Genomic DNA, 20,164 nt, shown 5'->3' on the forward strand with positions numbered 1-20,164 from the left:
TGCAGAATTTTGTTGCCAAAAAGCAGCTTTTGGTGACGAAACAGTGGAGGTGTACGCACTGCAGTGCCACTTTTTTCAGCAAAACTCTTCAGTTTCGACAACAAAACGAAACCACTTCAACGAGAGGCATAAAGCTTTTTGTGGCAAACTTAAAGCGACAAAGCGTCAGTGCAGCTGCTGCCATTTGTTATATTGCCTTACTGGCCTCTCCCAGTATCCCACAATGCCCGCTGTGACCACTCTGCTCACCGTTTTGAACTCAGCTGCCCTGCAGGCATGCACCCTCTCCCCTTTCAAAGCTCCAGGAAGTTCTGACAGCACCACGAATACAGATTTCAGAGTAACAGCCATGTTAGTCTGTATTCGCAAAAAGAAAGGGAGTACTTGTGGCACCTTAGAGACTAACCAATTTATTTGAGCATGAGCTTTCGTGAGCTACAGCTCACTTCATCGGATGCAGTTTCCACAGTATGCATCCGATGAAGTGAGCTGTAGCTCACAAAAGCTCATGCTCAAATAAATTGGTTAGTCTCTAAGGTGCCACAAGTACTCCTTTTCTTTTCACGAATACAGAGGCAGGCAGGCAGAGGCATGTGTGTGTATGTCTGTGTGAGAGAGAGACTGCTGTGCTGTGCAGCGCCAGGGTGGGGGGCTGATGTCAGGGATGTCCCCCTCCCCCTGCCTCAGGACTGGTTCCTTCTGGTGGCTGTCTGAATTTAGAAGTTGGGGGAGTTTTGTTCACTCTCCCCAATGCACACACTCCCGCAACACACATTGTCTCTGTCTCCCCACACACACACACACACACACGCTCCCTGTCACACATACTCCCCCCTCCCCTCACACACTTTAGTTGAAAAGCAGCTGGCAGTCTAGTAGGATGTCCACGGGACCACGGAACGATGGGATTGAGAAACCTGCAACATATGACGCTGTATCTGCCCCATGAGGCATTGCAAACCCTTCCCAAAGCACCCTATGGCCAGTTGCACAGTGCACTGCTCTCTGTGTCGATGCAAGAGCTGCTAATGTGGATTCACTCTGCAGACACAAGGAGCATACTGTGGAAATGCAACAGCAGTTTAATCAAAGCACTTTAATTAAAGCAGCATAAAACTTTTGGCGACAAAACAGTCCAATCCAACTCCCATTGAAGTTTAATCAAGTAATTTTTGCCATTAACTCTAAGAAGTTCAGAGGCATCTCCCTGCTGATGCTGCTTATATTGTCTCTTCAATCTCTTTGGTCTGGGAGGAGACAACTTTGCCATCAATCAGCTCCTCAACAACTGTCTTGATCTTCCTAATTTTATTTATTTCTGGAAATAAAATTGCACAGAGTGTTAATTAAAACATTTATATTAATATATTTTAATGTTTACTTCAGTAACTAGCTCTATACTTTTAGTTTTCCAGCCTGTTGAGCAAACATATTTGGAAGAAAAGGAGTACTTGTGGCACCTTAGAGACTAACCAGTTTATTTGAACATAAGCTTTCCTGAAACCTGTCATATTTGGAAGCACTGCCTTAATCCCACATTGGCATAATCGAGTGGAACATCAGAAAATTTGAAACACACATGAAAAAGAAAAGTTAAATTACTGATCATGTATAATTTTGCTCTTCAGTTTAACAGTGGGTTTAAGAATGAAAGTGCCATTTATTGTAAAATAGATATTGAGCTTCTTCTTAAGTGTAAATGATATGCTTATTTCAGTCTGAAGTCAAAATTCTGGGTTTTCAGGTGTCATATTAGTAGAGTGCCTGCTGGTCATAGCTGGGGCAAATGGAAGTGTTCACTTTCACTTGTTTGGAAAAAATCCCTCATTATGGAAAAGAATAAACAAAATAGTACTGTCCAATTCATGTGTGGGCTGAGGCCAGTTCTAGGGTGGAGGTGGGGGAATACCTATGTAAAAGGGAAAAGGAGTACTTGTGGCACCTTAGAGACTAACCAATTTATTTGAGCATGAGCTTTCGTGATGAAGTGAGCTGTAGCTCACGAAAGCTCATGCTCAAATAAATTGGTTAGTCTCTAAGGTGCCACAAGTACTCCTTTTCTTTTTGCGAATACAGACTAACACGGCTGTTCCTCTGAAATATGTAAAAGGGAAGCATCAAGGACAATGCATGTCATCTCTTGAAGAATATACAGCTGAACACAAGGAGGCGCCAGTCCCGTAAGTGTGAATATGCAAAGGTGACACTAGTAGCTGTTTTGTGATAGTAAGTAAACTTTCTTTCTTGGTGTACAGAATATGGTTTCTCCAATTACTGAACATCCTGTACATCACCCTGAACTTTTTACAGAACATTGTTTTGAGTGAATCTTTTATTCCTCCTGAGCATATTTTGGTGGTTGGGTTTTGTACAAACTGAATAGTTCTAAGGTGCTTTTAACGGAAACATTACATTGAGAGTTATATAGTCAGGCAATTGAATTGGCAATTTTGCCGTAAGATTTCACTGATTTAATATTTGCATCTGAAAGACTTATAGTACCTCAATTTGTTTTATATCAGCTTAATTAATTTTAATGCAGCCAAATTAGTAGCAACCAAATATAAAAATATGAAAACAAAAATTTAAGTGACATACCTCTCTCAGACTCTTCAATAGTAGATATTTCTGACTGTAAAGGTCTGTTAAATATATGAATAAAACATACTTTGTAAATAAAGGTGCTTATTAAATTTAAGAAATGTTGAGATCACTGATCTTTGTACATTTAATTTGTTCACTTAAACCCCAATACAGCAAGGTACTTAAACATGTGCTAAACATTGTTTTTCTTGTTAAATTCCTTGGATTAATCTCACTCAGTTCTACAAACAGTTATCTCTGGGGGGAATGGAACAAAGCCTAAGTAAATGAACTTTGTGTCAGGTACTGTGAGGAGGCTTGGTGGATACTGAACCAACCAACTTCTTTAGCAGCCTCTAGAATGTCCTCTCTGCAGCTGAATGTGGTGACTGACTGACTGTCAGCAGGAAAAAGAGAGCGGAGCTCCTTGAAAAGTCGCTACCACATTTGGGTTATATGGAATGGGAAAGGAGGACAGACTTACCTGAGAGTAGCCAACGAGTCAACAGGAAGTAACGACCAGTTGGGGGCACTGACCCACCATGTGCACCAGGGGGAAGGGGAGCGTATTTTTAACCTGTACATTCCGGAACACACACTCTCTGTCTTTCAATCACTGATCAGCAATAGTTTCTGCAAGGAGGTGTGACAATGCAGTAATGCTTGTAGCCTGCTTTACTAAAGAGTGCCACATTGTTTTCCGACCCACTGGCCAAGTCCCAGATTGTCCACATCTTCTCTCCCCATGCTGCTTTGCAGAGATATCCATGGTGCAAAGGATAATGAAGAGCGCCCTTGTGCTACCAATCAGGTTGCCCCAGAAGCTGAACAGTTCAGTGCCATAGTTTAGAAAAGACGTTACCATATACAACAAGGGTACTTGTAATTGGTCATTTCACTGTTACTTTTTGTGGGGGAAGCATTTGTACTCATTTTTTAAAATACAAATATTTTTCTATTTTAGAGCATAATTACCTTCTCACTTTGCTTGTTTGTCTTTGACTTTCATTCTCTTTAGTTTCAGCCAGACTGGACACCACCAGTAGAGTAACCAGTGTTGTCAGGAACAAATTTTAATATGCAGAAGTATCCTTTATCCATTCATTTTATTGAATGCAAGTGTAATTCAACATCTGTCCTCTTTTTACCCCTAGGCAGCCTTTATAAAGAGTATTTAGAATAATTGCTGACTTTGGGGGGGGGAGGGATAGCTCAGTGGTTTGAGCATTGGCCTGCTAAACCCAGGGTTGTGAGTTCAATCCTTGAGGGGGCCATTTCGGGATCTGGGGCAAAAACTGGGGATTGGTCCTGCTTTGAGCAGGGGGTTGGACTAGATGACCTCCTGAGGTCCCTTCCAACCCTGATATTCTATGATAGAAAACTGAACTAAACAGCAGACTTCACTGATACTCAGTTCCTTACCTACTATCCTCTCCCTCCAGTAGGCGTCGGTAAGTGGCAATCTCCATTTCCAACCGTGTCTTTATGTTCAGCAGAGAACTGTACTCAGAACTCTGGCTCTCCATGTCAGCTCGAAGCTGCATCAGCTGTGCCTCTACATTGCCAATTGCAGCCTGTATTTGGGCAAGTCGTGAACCATAAAGTGCTTCAGTCTCAGCCAGTGTGTCTTCTAAAGCCTTTTTCTACAGAAGGTGAAATAATAGAGGACTTACTTATTTGTATTTTTAAATTATGTTTACATTGAAAGACCTTGTAGTTCCTTGTTTATCCAAACAACTATCTGTTAAAGATATTCCCTATGTTAAATTTTAGATATGCTTTACCGTAATAAGCTGGGACTGCAGCTCTATCTCCAGACCCTGGAAAGTGCGTCTCAGATCTGTGATCTCAGTTTTTTTGGTTTGCAGTTGTTCAATGTTAATAGCGACTTCCTGGTTCACTTCTTCTGTCTGAAATACAAAGAATGGAAAAGAAGGTGTAAAGACAGTGAAGTTCAATTTTAAATCTTGACTGAACTCCTTGTGAGGTGCTGCTGCTATATGATCAGTGAGACTTTACCTGTTTATCAAAGTGGTCTTTGGCCTCTTGACGATTCTTTTCTGCCATGCTATCATATTGCTGTCTCATGTTTTCCATAATCTTGGCAAGATCAGTGCTCGGAGCAGCATCCACCTCTACATTAACTGTGCCCCCTAGCTGTTTACGCAGTTCACCAACTTCCTACAAACAATAATGATTATAGATAATTCTATATTTATGAACATCAGTTAAGCTTTTAAATAGGAAGAGAAACGTGCAGTCATCTTAAGACAGAAAGACAGAAACAAATTCAAAATGCATAGAAATAGGGCTATAAAAAGTAATTCCTAGGCCTGCGTTAGCACCTTTCTTCAGAGACTCTCAGTCACTTTACAAATATTAATTAAAACCTTACAACCCACCCCCTCTGATGTACTGTTTTCCCCATTTTATGGCAGAGAAAACTGAGATACTGAGGTGAAATGTTTCAGAGTAGCAGCTGTGTTAGTCTGTATTCGCAAAAAGAAAAGGAGTACTTGTGGCACCGTAGAGACTAACCAATTTATTTAAGCATAAGCTTTTGTGAGCTACAGCTCTCTTCATCGGCTGCATGCAGTGGAAAATACAGTGAGGAAGATTTATATACATAGAGAACATGAAACAATGGGTGTTACCATACACACTGTAACAAGAGTGATCACTTAAGGTGAGCTATTACCAGCAGGAGAGGGCGGGTGCGGGGGGGGGACTTTTGTAGTGATAATCAAGGTGGGCCATTTCCAGCAGTTGCCAAGAACGTCTGAGGAACAGTGCAGGGTGGCGTGGGGGGAATAAACATGGGGAAATAGTTTTACTTTGTGTAATGACACATCCACTCCCAGTCTCTATTCAAGCCTAAATTAATTGTATCCAGTTTGCAAATTAATTCCAATTCAGCATTGTTGGAGTCTGTTTTTGAAGTTTTTTTGTTGAAGAATTGCAACTTTTAGGTCTGTAATCGAGTGACCAAAGAGACTGAAGTGTTCTGATTTCCCCAAGGTCATAGTGAGCAGTGTCAGAACTGTGACTAGAGTGCAGGAGTCTTGGCTCCCAGTTATCTGGTTTTGCATTTAGTGGTGGCCCATAGAACCAAAGGATATTCTTTAAACTAAAGGAAGACCATCACACCTTAATTTTCAGAGCCTCTAAAATGTCATGTTTTTCTACACAGTTAGAAAGAAAGTAGGTATGAAAAAGTTAATACTATGACTTATGATTGCTAAGAGGAATCATTTTGTGTTATGGATTGTAACAAAGGAAGCCTAACGTATGACACAATTCAGGCTTTCTGTTAGTAACTAATAGAGTAGCAGGTTAATTCCAGATTTCAGTTATGTGACCCTACTTCTTGAAAAGAACGGAAGAAACCAAGATTGGTTAACATTCTTAGTTTTATCTTTTCACTTTATGTCTCAAATTATAAAGTTTATGTTTTTTCAGATTAACCATGGAATTTTCAGTATTCTTAACAAGATTTGCATGTGTCAAATGTTTTCTGTGTGTCATTGAGAAAATATGTGAATTCTGAATGAGTTTCTCTGCTGCTCTCACCTCTTCATGGTTTTTCTTGAGGAAAGTCAGCTCTTCATTCAGACCTTCAATCTGTAGCTCTAAGTCTGCCTTTGACAAGGTCAAGTCATCAAGGACTCTGAGTAGTCCAGCAAGATCATTTTCCACATTCTGTTTGATTGCTAGCTCATTCTCATACCTGGAAAATAAATGTTCATTCCAGCATCATTAATATATAATTACTAATGTGCAATTAATATGTAATTAATTACTGATATGCTTTACCGTGATAAGCTAGGACTGTAGTTCTGTCTCAGAGAATCACAAACTATTACTATCTCTCTCTGCAAATTGCCTTTTTACTGACTCTTTAGGGACAAACAGTTTAATTCTCAATTTTAACTCCAATAACTTTATTACCAAGACAAGATATACACGTATATGTAGGGTTTCTCTGTGGGAATAGGGCAGGTGGGATTTATGTAATGTATCCATTTTGTATTACTATTCAATTTCAGTGATCTGAAGGCATTCAGTTCTCTCCTAAAAAACACACATTTGCCAGAAGACCCCGCTGGCTTTTAAAGAGATCACTTGACTGACATTTGGGGAGGACATCACATTAATTCATCATAGAAACTTACTTCATTCTAAAGTCATCAGAAGCCAGCTTGGCATTGTCGATCTGCAGAACGAGCCGGGCATTTTCCAGATGTGCAGCACCAATCTGGAAAAGAAGATGATAGATTGTAAAGTAATCTAGAGTTAGCAAACCAAACCAATATTTAAATGTTATAAAAATAACTTTGGATGACATTTTGAAATATGGAATCTGTGCCAGCAATCAGATTGTTCTGTTTTCAGAAAATCTTGATATATAGGCAGATACATTCCTCTCTAATTTATAGTGTTAAGGGAAGGCAAATCTAAGGTTACCTGTACTCTTCAGAGACTACACTATATGCTGTCGGCATAGTCCCTTACGGACAAAGCAAATGAAGATTAAATAAAACATTGAAGCACAGATTAAGTTATGGAAAAAGAGATGTCTTATACATTGAACTTCTAGTTGTTTGTGATTTGTGACCCCATCTTAACTTAAAGATTGATTTGTGTTATTACAAACTATAACCCTGTCTCTACAAAGAATGGTAAGTGATATTGTTGACATTTTGCCATTGTTTCAAGCTTCTCATTTCCAGAACTGGAGGAAGAAGGAAAGAAAACTACAGACTTTGAAAAACTAGGGAAGAGATATGAGACATAAAATAGAAGGAAAAATGTAAATAATGTTAGTGCATGTACCCACACATACATTATGTTTCAGTTTGTGTGTGTGTGCACGCGCATGCATGCATATTTCCCTGCTTCTGGTGGATTTCATTCCCATCTCTAGATACCACTAAAGTGTTCCTGCCATGGTTTATTATTATGCTAGATCTTAGCTATGTCTGAAGACCAATTAATTTTTTTTGCCTTTGGAATGCACCAGATTGCACCACAGAGCGGGTGTTTTTTGTAAAAATTCCTGGAGCAGAATATGCTTGGACTCTGTCACAAAGAATTTAGGGTAATTTGTAAAATATATCTTGTAGGCTGGCCAAAAGGTATGGTCCAGACCACTTGATGCTGTAAACAAGAAAAAAATCTCAAGACCATAGAAAAATTAAAACACAAACTATGGGCAACGTTGAAGAGAGGCCTATCAAAATCTCAAGGCTCACATCTCCAGCAGGAAAAAAAAAATGAAATGGGCTGGGGAGCCCATTTTTATTAAAATTAAGAAGAGTGTTTAACAGGGGAGGCCACTTTTTGAAGAAGCTTTTGAAAAAATCTTCAGGAACATCAAAAACCATGATGTAAATGTTACATTAAGTATGGTGTCATATGTGTGAATTGATTCTTTCCACAGTTTCCTCCCTCATCATGTCATAATCTTAGGAGCCACGCATTCTGTCAGTCGTGATATTTTGACAAGGGAGATTTTTTTGCAGGTATAAAGATGGACGCTCATGAATAATGCCTATAGGTCAGACATTGGAAAGACACTGGTTTCCTGTAAATGAAAGCTGCACCTAGTTTGCTCGGCATAGTAGTCAGAAAGTGACTTCCCTCTAGATCTACAATGAACTGGATTTTAAAATAAAGTTTAAAACCTTAATCCACATTGCTGAATATCTTGCTGTTAGAGACCTTCTCTTTGGAATGTAATATTTGTGACACTGGCAACATGGGGTCCGATATGTAAAATGATGAGACATTTTCCTTTACTGCTACTTGAACAGTTGAAAAAAGATTAAGTATTAATGTTTTTGTGTAAATAGTCAACAGAATGTTTAAATAAATAATAAAAAATGACAACTGAAATTACTTGGGGAAATTAGTTAATTATGAAACTGCAAAGAGAACTTTGGATTTTTAGATTTCCTCAATAAACAGCACCTCCCAGATAACAATCTGTTTATTTACTGTTGTCCAGGTGTAAGAGATTAGATTACACACACACACACTCACGAAGAAAAACAAAGTCTAAAAGTCTGATGTGAAGCCCACAAATACATAGCAATCCACAGAGATAACCAAAATGCTGTCTTTAAAAAAATACTCACTATTATACATAGATAAATAAAATTAATGGATGCTGGGAGACCTTTTTAATAAACAATTTAAGATGAGCTAAGAAAGGAATTTTACCATTTACTCTAAATTTCCTGTCTTTTGTAGGTATAAATCTGATCCTTAACGTCGCTTTATCTTGGGTTTTTTTTATTCCGTGATATTAAGAAATATGTTACTTGTCATTGAGTGTTTGGTGATCCATTCATACGTTGATTATGACAAACTGTAACAGCACTTTCAAAGCCTTTAAAGCCTTCTATGAACTTAGAACTTCTGAAATAATTTACATTAATATGAAGGTAAGTGTCTAAACTTAGAGTGTGTGACCTTCTACAACATTGAGGAAAGAATTAAAGTTTTATATTCTCACACTCCAGTTGTGAGTGTGGTTAATTGGATACGGCAATGTAATGAGAGGCAGGAAACATTAGTTCTGTCCTCACCCCTGCTCTTGATTTGGTGTATTATCTTGGGCAAGTGACTTCACTTCTTTGTGCCTCAGTTTCCTCAGCTGTAAAATAGGGATAATTATATCTTCTCTAGAAAGCCCCACTTTGAAATCTACAGTTGAAAAACCCTATATTATGTAATTATAGAAGAATTAATTCAGCCTTTATGATAGATTTTGAACTGTTAGGTTACACATATCCATAGACATTTTTATAGCAATATAAAATGAGATGTGATAAACTGACTTTGCACAATTTAACCTGCATCTTGCCAAAGTTAAATGGTTAATGTACATACAGTGAGGTCACAGTGAATTGAAAAAAAAATATTCACAGCTAGCTGACTCTCTTCATTCTCTAATAATTGGAGTACAGAAGCATATAAAGTTACAAAATAATGGATACTTTTATGATTTCTTACCTTGTTTTGGAGGTCTTCAATGGTTTTAAAATATTGACTGTGGTCATGCGTTGTAGTTGAGGATCTATTCCCATAGTACTCCCTGATCTGCTTTTCAAGCTGGGAGTTGGCTTTTTCTAGAAAATGCACTTTCTCCAGATAGGAAGCCAAACGGTCATTCAGATTTTGCATGGTCAGTTTCTCATTTCCACCAAGCAGGATGTCACTACTGCTGGTGTTGAGTTGAAATCCACTGCCAAAGCCACTACCAAAGCCTCCTCCATAGTTAGTGCTGGTGGAAATGCGGGTGCCATAGCCACCAGCTCCCCCATAGACACTCGGTGCCTGATACTTTCGGATAGCTGTTTTCCTGTAGGTTGAACCACTTAGACTGGGTGCAATAGGCTGGAAAGTGGAGCTTGTACCAGTAAGGTAGCTTTGGCTGGAGAGTGACATTGGTGGTGTTTTTGTTTTTAAAAAATAGCTAAAGCACCACAAGATTGAGAGCAGCTAGAGTGGAGAGCACTGTATGCTTCTTGATCTTTTATACTTTATCTGAAAAAGAGGCATGACAGTTGTAAACTCCACCTCTGCTGACACATAGTTTAATTCGGGTCAACACCACCAACTCTTAGCATCTTGCTCAGAGTAATGTAACAGAACTTTAATTTGTTCATGTGTGCGCCAGGAAAAGTCCCCAGGTAGTGGGGGCATCTTTGTGATTTTTTTAGAGAAAAGGTAAAACACTGTTGAAAAATGTATTGCATTTTACCTGAAGCCACAGTCTCGATATCCCTTTTGAAAAAAACAAAGGAAATATTTTACTCCCTATTTGTGGTATAAAAAAAGCAGAGGTGTGTGTAGGTAACGAGGGGCATAAAACTTGGTTAGAGTCAATAATATATTTCTACTGACAAGACAATAGTCACTGCCCGAGAAACGATTTAGAATAATAGTAGTATGTTTGTATAATCTAATTAGGCAGATGATTAGAAAGATTACTTTTGTATTTACCATGGTCATTTATTTTATAGTAAATGGAAAACAGCATTAACATTTAAAACAGACATTAAGCATTTGTGATTTAGCAAAGGTAAGGTATGTTACATATAAATATAATATGGGTTTTAAACAAGAAATCCTTACTATAATTTAAAATGAACAGACTTTCAATACACTTGAAAATAAAAAGAATATTACTTTGTCATATGATGTAAGTAAATGCAACTTAAACAACAGGACAAGAGCATTTGAAATCTCATTGCTCACCTTCATTTCCATAGCAGCAACTGCATCAATGGAGCTATACCAGGGATTAAGTTTAGCCAAGTTAATTTATCGTAGACATACTTACCTGCCCAGTGTAGCTGGTCTCAAACACTTTTTGCACTCTCGTGTGGCTGAAGTTAAAGTGAAACGAATAAGCTTTCATTATATATTCTTTTCTTGTTTTATATGCTCAACAGATAAAAGTATATGTATTAATTTGAGCTGTATTTTGGCAACTACAATAGGTTGCACTCTGTGTATTAATGATTAACATTAACTGATTATGTTGGCATGTTAGTAAAAAACCATTCTACTTTTCCAGTACACTTGTTTCCTTTATTAAAAATTAAAAAAAAATATTTTGCTTAAAAACACAACATTTCTTTCCTCCAACCCACCCATACACACGTACACACACACTGTGTCCACTTGGCTATTTTCTAAAGAAATTTGAAGATTTTAGACTGTTCCCTGTCATCTGACAGAATGGTTTAGTTTCCAAATGTTGGTGATACTACAGTTCTCCTCTACACAGAATTGTTATATCTCAAAGAAACAATTAACCCTTAAAGAAAGATAATATATCTTTGTATCATTCAGGACCAATAAAAAGGTAGGTTAGAGTTCGCAAATTACTTAGGTATCTGGCATCATATGCACACTTTTACTTTCTTTGTTATAGATATATGATAAAAACAAAAGGGTTGTGTGCCAGTGACAAATATTTGCTAATTTGAAAAATGTATTTTTACTTGCACAGTTCCATTTTCGTTTATTTGAACTAGAAGACCTACTAATGCTGTTGCTGTTGATAAAGGAAGGCGGGGAAGAAAGGAATGTGGCTAGTAGGTTCAGGATTATTCGGATCCACTGACAACCTCATTTAGGGCAAGTATGGAGACAGTAGCAATGCTGTAGTAGAAGCTGTGTAGAAGTTGCTGCTGTGGTCATGGCTTAGGAGGGAAGAAAGATTCTTTTGCCCCAGTCCTGATGGAGTTCCCCTTTGTTTTCTCTGGTGCTGTGCTAGGAACAGGGATGAAATGCTGGCTCATTGAAGTTAATGGCAAAACTCTCATGGACTTCAATGAGGCCAGGATTTCACACCAGGATTTCTGCTTAAGTGTCCCACTTACACTCATAGGTGAGTGATTCAGCAATGAGGTTATAGGGTCTGTGACAGGGTCGGGCCAGATGGCTAGAGGAGAGTAATATAAGGCAGATATATTAACCCCAGGCTAAGTAGGTCCTTTTTCCCTGGGTAAGGTAACAGGGAAGGTTCCAGAAAAATCGGGAAGCTTCTGGACACAATTAAGGCTTGCTGATTAGAACACCAGCCAATCAAGAAGCTGCTAGAATCAATTAAGGAAGGCTAATCAGGGCACCTGGGTTTTAAAAAGGAGCTCACTTCAGTTTGTGGTGTGCGTGTGAGGAGCTGGGAGCAAGCGGCACGAGGAGCTGAGAGTGAAAACGCGGACTGTTGGAGGACTGAGGTGTACAAGCATTATCAGACACCAGGAGGAAGGTCCTGTGCTGAGGATAAAGAAGGTGTTGGGAGGAGGCCATGGGGAAGTAGCCCAGGGAGTTGTAGCTGTCGCCCAGCTGTTCCAGGAGGCACTCTAGACAGCTGCATTCCACAGGGCCCTGGGCTGGAACCTGGAGTAGAGGGCGGGCCCGGGTTCCTCCCCAGATCCTCCCAACTCCTGGTCAGACACAGGAGGAATCAACCTGGACTCTGGGTTCAGAAAAACGGCCAATCTGAGGGCTGCCGTGAAGCTCCAAGGTGAGCAAATCCGCCAATAAGCGCAAGACCCACCAAGGTAGAGCAGGAACTTTATCACAGGTCTGTTTTCTACTTTCTCTGCAATGTGCACACAGAACTATCAGGTTTCTGTAGCAGGAGACTGACTGTCTTTTACATCCCATGATTAACCAATTACCAAAATCAGTGGGGCTCAATGATCTTACTAGGTAAACTATTCTGTAAGCTGAACATTGGGCACAGGTGTTTATGTGCCAAATACAGGGAGATAAAGCTAGGGAAGAAATGGGTTATTGAATGAATTTTTCAGAACATGAATGGCATAGGTGTTCACAGAACAGACAATAGCTCTAGAACTTCAGGGCATTGCAGTTAATTTACCTTATTAAGTAGAACAGCAGAACAGTCAAAAAAGCACACAGGGCTTTCATAGTTTAAAGTAGCTATACCAGATGCTGGTGTTCAAAGCTTGGATCAGAGAAATTGTTGGAGCTTGTTATTCAAAAGCAGTCTCCTTGTTTTCCTTTGGTTCCCTGCTGTGGAGGAAAATGGGTATGGCAGCTTCTTGGAGTTTGTAGAAAGGTTTAGGAAATTGAAATAATCATGCAATAAATTGTGGTGGAATTAATTTTGCAATAATTACATGGTCATGCATTAATCGTGACTAACAGTTCAGGATGACAAGGGTTAACACCACACCTTTGTGCAGTTGTGCATATATCAAGAAAGTGGCATGTGAAAAATTAGCTAATACCTAGAGAATGCTATATAGGTTTTAGTGAGTTACAAGGACATTCTATCTATTTGTTCGGGTGACAACATAAACCACAAGAGTGAAGCCTAAGATGGATGAAGTCATCATTAATTTGTTTGAGGAAGGAAGAGAAACTTTTCTTCTGTCAAATGGCAAATTTAGCATCAAAAAAGAAAAAAGCAAAGGATTCACCATTTTCTGTCTTTTTAAATTAACTTTGATAAACTAGTTGGAAAGTAAAACAATAACTACAACCAAAAACCTATTTGCTGCAGACCACAACAAGAAGTGTGAAGTGTTCTGCCTCAGACGGGGGTCCAGTCAGGGTTACCTGTCAGATGTCTTTCTTATCCTTTGGGCACTGGGACTGCTGTAGGCCTTCCCCTTGGTCCCTGTGATACTGACAGTCCTGAGGAAACTGAGGCAAGATCTAGGATTGATTATTATGACCGTCCCTGCATAGGCAAAGCAGTTCTGGTGTTTGGATTTGGTGACTCTCTCAGTGCAATCCCCGATTACTTTGCCTGCTCTGTCTGACATAGTCTCACAAAACCATGGTCACATCATACATCCAGACCCAATATTATTACATCTGGCAGCCAGGATGCTGGCTGGATGACATCCACTGAAAGAAGAAGTTCAGATGAAGTTTGGAACATTCTACTCCAAAGCAGGAAAGCCTCAACCAGACTTATAAACCTAGGTGGAAGAGGTTTTCTATTTGTCTATCTCAGCAGCATCTCTCTCCTTTGACATGACCCATTTCACCAATATTGGACCATGTGCTAGCCCAGAAACAATTGGGACTTTCTTATCAGTTCTATAAGGGGCCATTTAGCAGCAATATCTGCACATTGCTCTGCTATCCAGGGCCATACTGTATTTTCTCACCCTCTTTATTCATGTTTTCCCCCAGTTCGGGAGTTCCCTCCCCCTTGGGACCTCAACATTGTAATAACTGGGTTGATGGGTCCCTAATTTGAGCCCTTAGGTGGCATAGGGAGCAGGTTTCTGTCAGTGAAGAAATAGCTTTTTATAGCTATTACATAAGCTGGAAGGATAGGGGAGATTCAGGTCTTCAAGGGAGGTCCCTCTTCTACAGTGCTTCATAAGGACAGTGTTACTGTTAGGCCTTATCTTAAGTTTCTGGCCAGGGTTGTTTCAGAGTTCCATATGAACCAGTTCATTCATCTGACAGTTTTCTTCCCCAAACCTCAATCAGCCTTGGCAGAAGCTAAATTTCAGACACTTGATACAGTAAGGGAATTATTATACCACCAACAGGAAAAAAATCATTCAGGAACACATCTACCCCCAGTTTGTGGCCTTTGTTGAAAGGGTTGAGGGTCAGGCCATATCTTCACAGACAATTTCAGAATGGGTCTCCTCATTTTTAAGAACATGTTATAAATTAGCCAGGTTAGATCCACCTAGCCGTATTAGGGTTCATTCCTCTAGAGCTCAGGCACCCTTTGCTGCTGCCTGTTCGAAGAATATCGCTCTTTATGAAACTGTAAGTTAGCTATGTGAAGCTCAGTCCACACCGTTACAGGACACTTCTGTTTTGCAGAGATTCTCAGATCAGATGCCTGCTTTTGTAGGACTACCTGGCAATCATTGTTTAAGTAGGTCTCCTACTGTCCACCTCCAAGCAAACAGATAACTGGTTGTTAGTCACAAAGAATGGAATCCATGTGGACAATCACTAGAAGAGGAAAACAGTTACTTACAGTACAGTAACTGTAGTTCTTTGAGATGTGTTGTCCACATGGATTCCGCAACCTGCCCTCCTTCCCTTCTACTACAGAGACCTACTCCTCTGGGATTCTGTATTGTGTGACAGATTCAGAACAGAAGAATATAAGGGAGTGCTGGAAGGCAGGTATATCAGCCTGGATAGCCAAACAAAGGCTACTCTAGGCCAATTAAGACACCTGATGCCAATTAACCAGTTAAAGCCTTTAGGCTAATGGAGACAGCTGAAACCAATCAAGGTCCACTTATACTGTTTAAAAGCTCTCCTTCCAGTACCCTCCAGGGGGCTGAGGTGAAAGAAGCTGGAGGAGAGGAAGCATTGCTGAATCCTGAGGTGAGGGTGAAGCTAGGAAAAGGGGACCATGGGGGAAGTGGCCCAGGGAATCAAAGCGGTATCAGTGGTGAAGGGAAAGCCACCAATAGCTGCTACAATTAGGGTCCCTGGGCTGGAACCTGGAGTAGAGGGCGGTCCTGAGTCCCCATCCCTCCCATACTCTACAGAGATCCCCTGGAGAAGGAAAGCAGGACTTGGTCCAGGCAGGATGCCGAACTGTGCTTACTGAGCACGATGGAGCTACAGAGACTGTGGGGTATTCCCCCTTCCCATTTCCCATACTGGTCGGTGATGAAAGTAAGCCACGAAAGCTTGTGCTCCAATATGTCTGTTAGTCTATAAGGTGCCACTGGACTCCTTGCTGCTTTTACAGATCCAGACTAACACAGCTACCCCTACTCAATAGGCTGTGACTCTTGCCGCTACACTGAGAAAGGGAGGTCACACTGGGGTCTTATCAAGTTTCTGAGGCCACTGAAACTTCCCAGAAGCGCAGTATGCAGTAATTACTCAGAGAAGCCGGCAAGATGTAAGCCTCAGTGGGCTCACCCCAGGCGAACTCCCAGGCAAACTCCTGCTGTTTGCTGCTCTGCTGTCCCCCGCTGCTCAGCTGGTTCCCCGCTGCTCAGCTGACACGAAGAAAGGAAAGCAGCAGAATACGGACCCTGGACTTCAGAAAAGCAGACTTTGACTCCCTCCGGGAACTGATGGGCAGGATCCCCTGGGAGAATAACTGAGGGGGAAAGGAGTCCAGGAGAGCTGGCTGTATTTTAAAGAATCCTTATTGTGGTTACAGGGACAAACCATCCTGATGTGTAAAAAGAATAGTAAATATGGCAGGCGACCAGCTTGGCTTAACTGTGAAATCCTTGCTGATCTTCAACACAAAAAAGAGGCTTACAAGAAGTGGAAGATTGGACAAATGACCAGGGATAAGTATATAAATATTGCTCGGGCATGTAGGAATGAAATCAGGAAGGCTAAATAACACCTGGAGTTGCAACTAGCGAGGGATGTTACGAGTAACAAGAAGGGTTTCTTCAGGTATGTTGGCAACAAGAAGAAGGCCAAGGAAAGTGTGGGCCCCTTACTGAATGAGGGAGGCAACCTAGTGACAGAGGATGTGGAAAAAGCTAATGTACTCAATGCTTTTTTTGCCTCTGTCTTCACGAACAAGGTCAGCTCCCAGACTACTGCACTGGGCAGCACAGCATGGGGAGGAGGTGGCCAGCCCTCTGTGAAGGAAGAAGTGGTTTGGGACTATTTAGAAAAACTGGACGTGCACAAGTCCATGGGGCCAGATGTGTTGCATCTGAGAGTGCTAAAGGAATTGGCGGATGTGATTGCAGAGCCATTGGCCATTATCTTTGAAAACTCATGGCGATCGGGGGAAGTCCCAGAAGACTGGAAAAAGGCTAATGCAGTGCCAATCTTTAAAAAAGGGAAGAAGGAGGATCCTGGGAACTACAGGCCGGTCAGCCTCACCTCAGTCCCCGGAAAAATCATGGAGCATGTCCTCAAGGAATCAATTCTGAAGCACTTATACGAGAGGAAAGTGATCAGGAACAGTTAGCATGGATTCACCAAGGGCAAGTCATGCCTGACTAATCTAATTGCCTTCTATGATGAGATAACTGGTTCTGTGGTTGAAGGGAAAGCAGTGGACGTGTTATTCCTCGACTTTAGCAAAGCTTTTGACACGGTCTGCCACAGCATTCTTGTCAGCAAGTCAAAGAAGTATGGGCTGGATGGATGCACTACAAGGTGGGTAGAAAGTTGGCTAGATTGTCGGGCCCAACAGGTAGTGATCAATGGCTCCATGTCTAGTTGGCAGCCGGTATCTAGCGGAGTGCCCCAAGGGTCGGTCCTGGGGCCGGTTTTGTTCAATATCTTCATTAATGATCTGGAGGATGGTGTGGATTGCACCCTCAGCAAGTTTGCGGATGACACTAAACTGGGAAGAGTGGTAGATACGCTGGAGGGTAGGGATAGGATACAGAGGGACCTAGACAAATTGGAGGATTGGGCCAAAAGAAATCTGATGAGGTTCAACAAGGACAAGTGCAGAGTCCTGCACTTAGGATGGAAGAATCCAATGCACCGCTACAGACTATGGACCGAATGGCTAGGCAGCAGTTCTGCAGAGAAGGACCTTGGGGTGACAGTGGACGAGAAGCTGGATATGAGTCAACAGTGTGCCCTTGTTGCCAAGAAGGCCAATGGCATTTTGGGGTGTATAAGTAGGGGTATTGCCAGCAGATCGAGGGATGTGATCGTTCCCCTCTATTCGACATTGGTGAGACCTCATCTGGAGTACTGTGTCCAGTTTTGGCCCCACACTACAAGAAGGATGTGGATAAATTGGAGCGAGTCCAGCGAAGGGCAACAAAAATGATTAGGGGTCTGGAACACATGACTTATGAGGAGAGGCTGAGGGAACTGGGATTGTTTAGTCTGCAGAAGAGAAGAATGAGGGGGGATTTGATAGCTGCTTTTAACTACCTGAAAGGTGGATCCAAAGAGGATGGATCTAGACTATTCTCAGTGATAGCAGATGACAGGACAAGGAGTAATGGTCTCAAGTTGCAGTGGGGGAGATTTAGGTTGGATGTCAGGAAAAACTTTTTCACTAGGAGGGTGGTGAAACACTGGAATGCGTTACTTAGGGAGGTGGTGGAATCCCCTTCCTTAGAAGTTTTTAAGGTCAGGCTTGACCAAGCCCTGGCTGGGATGATTTAGTTGGGATTGGTCCTGCTCTGGGCAGGGGGTTGGACTAGATGACCTCCAGAGGTCCCTTTCAACTCTGATATTCTATGATTCTATGACCCACCAATACAGGCTCGGGACTTTATCACAATTGGTGAAGGAAATGAGGGATGGATGCACCTGCTCCACTCTTTATTCCCCTGGGTGGGGAGGAGGTGACCTGGGGATGTCTAAAGCCCAAGTAATAATAAGTCAATTTCATAGTAGAGGACAAATATTAGATAGAGAACAAGAGGGAGGAGGTGTGGCCAGAGTGCCCTGTGTTCTAGCTATGTTTAGCTGGCAGACTGTCCTTAATGGACTGTTGTGCTCTGGCAACTCCTAGGTTACTCTAGCCTGCACCTGGGACCAGGCAGAGAATCAGGAAGTAATAGGTAGCTCTCTGATGGCTTCTTTCCAGTTTCGTGCAATGCAGATTGGCCCTAAATTTAAACATTTTAAGTAAATTTTGAGAATCTGCACTTCCCTCATACTTTTTGATCATTATATAAAGTGCAATTTTCAAAGTATGAAAGTTTTCCAGACCAATATGAACAACCTTTAAAATATCTCATGTTAACTTTTTATACAAGGATGCCCTGCCCTCGTGAATGTGAATTGTCTTTGGACTTCAGCCCTCTGTGCGTGTGACTGGTATCTGTAAATGACTGAAGAATATTTATGAGTTGAAGTCAAGGTACACTAACCAAATCTCTTAGGCAGTAACTATGGAAACCTGCAATAGGTCTTTATCTGTTTATTAAAAACATTAAATCTGAGAGGAGTGGAGAAGCTACTATAATAGAGTTCATACTTACGAGACCTTATTTTGAGTGCAGTAGGTGTTTGAGTCATAATAACTTAACTTGGCTAATTATTCCACTACCTGATTGTCTGGCAGTGGCTTGTAATATCCAAATTAAAGGTATTTTTCTTGCTCTTTAATTTTATTTTTTTGTAATTACTCATTTGTCAAACACTGCATTTTCCCTCTCTATTCAACATTGAGCAAAAGCCAGCATTCAAGTTTGTAACTTCTGTGTTAAACTAAAAACATCACTGATGATGTCAGCATATTTTTAAGACCAGCTTTCATAGGCCAAATTCTCAGCCTGGAAATCCATAAACATCCTCTATCCAGATCAGTCTACGGCTAGATGTTCCCTGTATTCAAAGAGCAAATACCATGCATAGACTATAAAACTAGGTAGCAGTGTGGTGAATCTGCAAATTATAGGACTATGATCCTGTATCGAGAAGCAAGAATAAAACTGTAAAAAAGGTCTTAAAAATGAAGGCTGGTTCTTAGGTTTGCTTGGTTAGTGAAACAGAATGCATCAAGTGTTCCTGCATATTTATAGCAATAACTAACTTTGCAAGTTACACAGGCCCAGATCCACAAAGGGACTTAGGCACCTAGAAAATCACTGGAACGATACTATGGTCCACGGTGCCAAGGCTCCCTGTACAATGAATAGGGAGAGATTGGTATCGCAGAATGTTATCCACAGAAGCCTGCACACTAAGCAGGGAGTCACAAAAGCTAGCCAATTGGAGATGCCGAGGGAAGAGATGTGCCCTAAACATTTACCTGTGTTATGGGAGACCCAGGATTAATTTCCCCCTCTTCCTGAGAGAAGAACAGATTTGAAGAGAGGTCTCCCACACCTCTCAGGAGAGAGCCCTAACCACTGGGCTATAAGATATTCTGATGTGGGTCTTTCAGAGTCTCTCCTCATGCAGTTGTTCCACTAACAGAGTACAGCATCCACCGTCTGGACACAATGATTCATTGAGGTGCCAGAGCACTGCTCCTTCCATGGATAACAGAGTTGTTAGGGTTGTGACAGTCAATGTGTCTGATAGGGGTTTTAGGAAGAACACAATCAGACCTACCCCAGTGAGAAATTTTCCTGTCCTGGTCAGAGCAAAATTTTCTGTCTCTATGTGCTCTCCTTACCAAGGAGGA

At 41.1% G+C, this 20,164-nt stretch overlaps 1 protein-coding gene and 1 long non-coding RNA gene across 2 annotated transcripts in view; one reads left to right on the forward strand and one right to left on the reverse strand.

Moving 5' to 3' along the window:
• The window catches only part of LOC125626657 (uncharacterized), a 225,423-nt gene that overhangs the window by 95,390 nt on the left and 109,869 nt on the right, over window positions 1–20,164 (forward strand). The gene's annotated exons all lie outside the window — the stretch shown is intronic.
• On the reverse strand, window positions 529–17,390 carry LOC125626641 (keratin, type I cytoskeletal 19-like). The gene is made up of 9 exons (XM_075123533.1): window positions 12,989–17,390; window positions 9,601–10,979; window positions 6,756–6,838; window positions 6,154–6,310; window positions 4,603–4,764; window positions 4,368–4,493; window positions 4,006–4,226; window positions 2,599–2,642; window positions 529–1,318 (listed from the first exon to the last, which is right to left on the reverse strand). Exons 2-9 carry the CDS (start codon window positions 10,033–10,035, stop codon window positions 1,221–1,223), a joined length of 1,326 nt encoding a protein of 441 aa, XP_074979634.1. The 5' UTR covers window positions 10,036–10,979; window positions 12,989–17,390; the 3' UTR covers window positions 529–1,220.

This window comes from Caretta caretta, chromosome 27 (assembly GCF_965140235.1).
Source record: "Caretta caretta isolate rCarCar2 chromosome 27, rCarCar1.hap1, whole genome shotgun sequence".
Taxonomy (NCBI): domain Eukaryota; kingdom Metazoa; phylum Chordata; order Testudines; family Cheloniidae; genus Caretta; species Caretta caretta.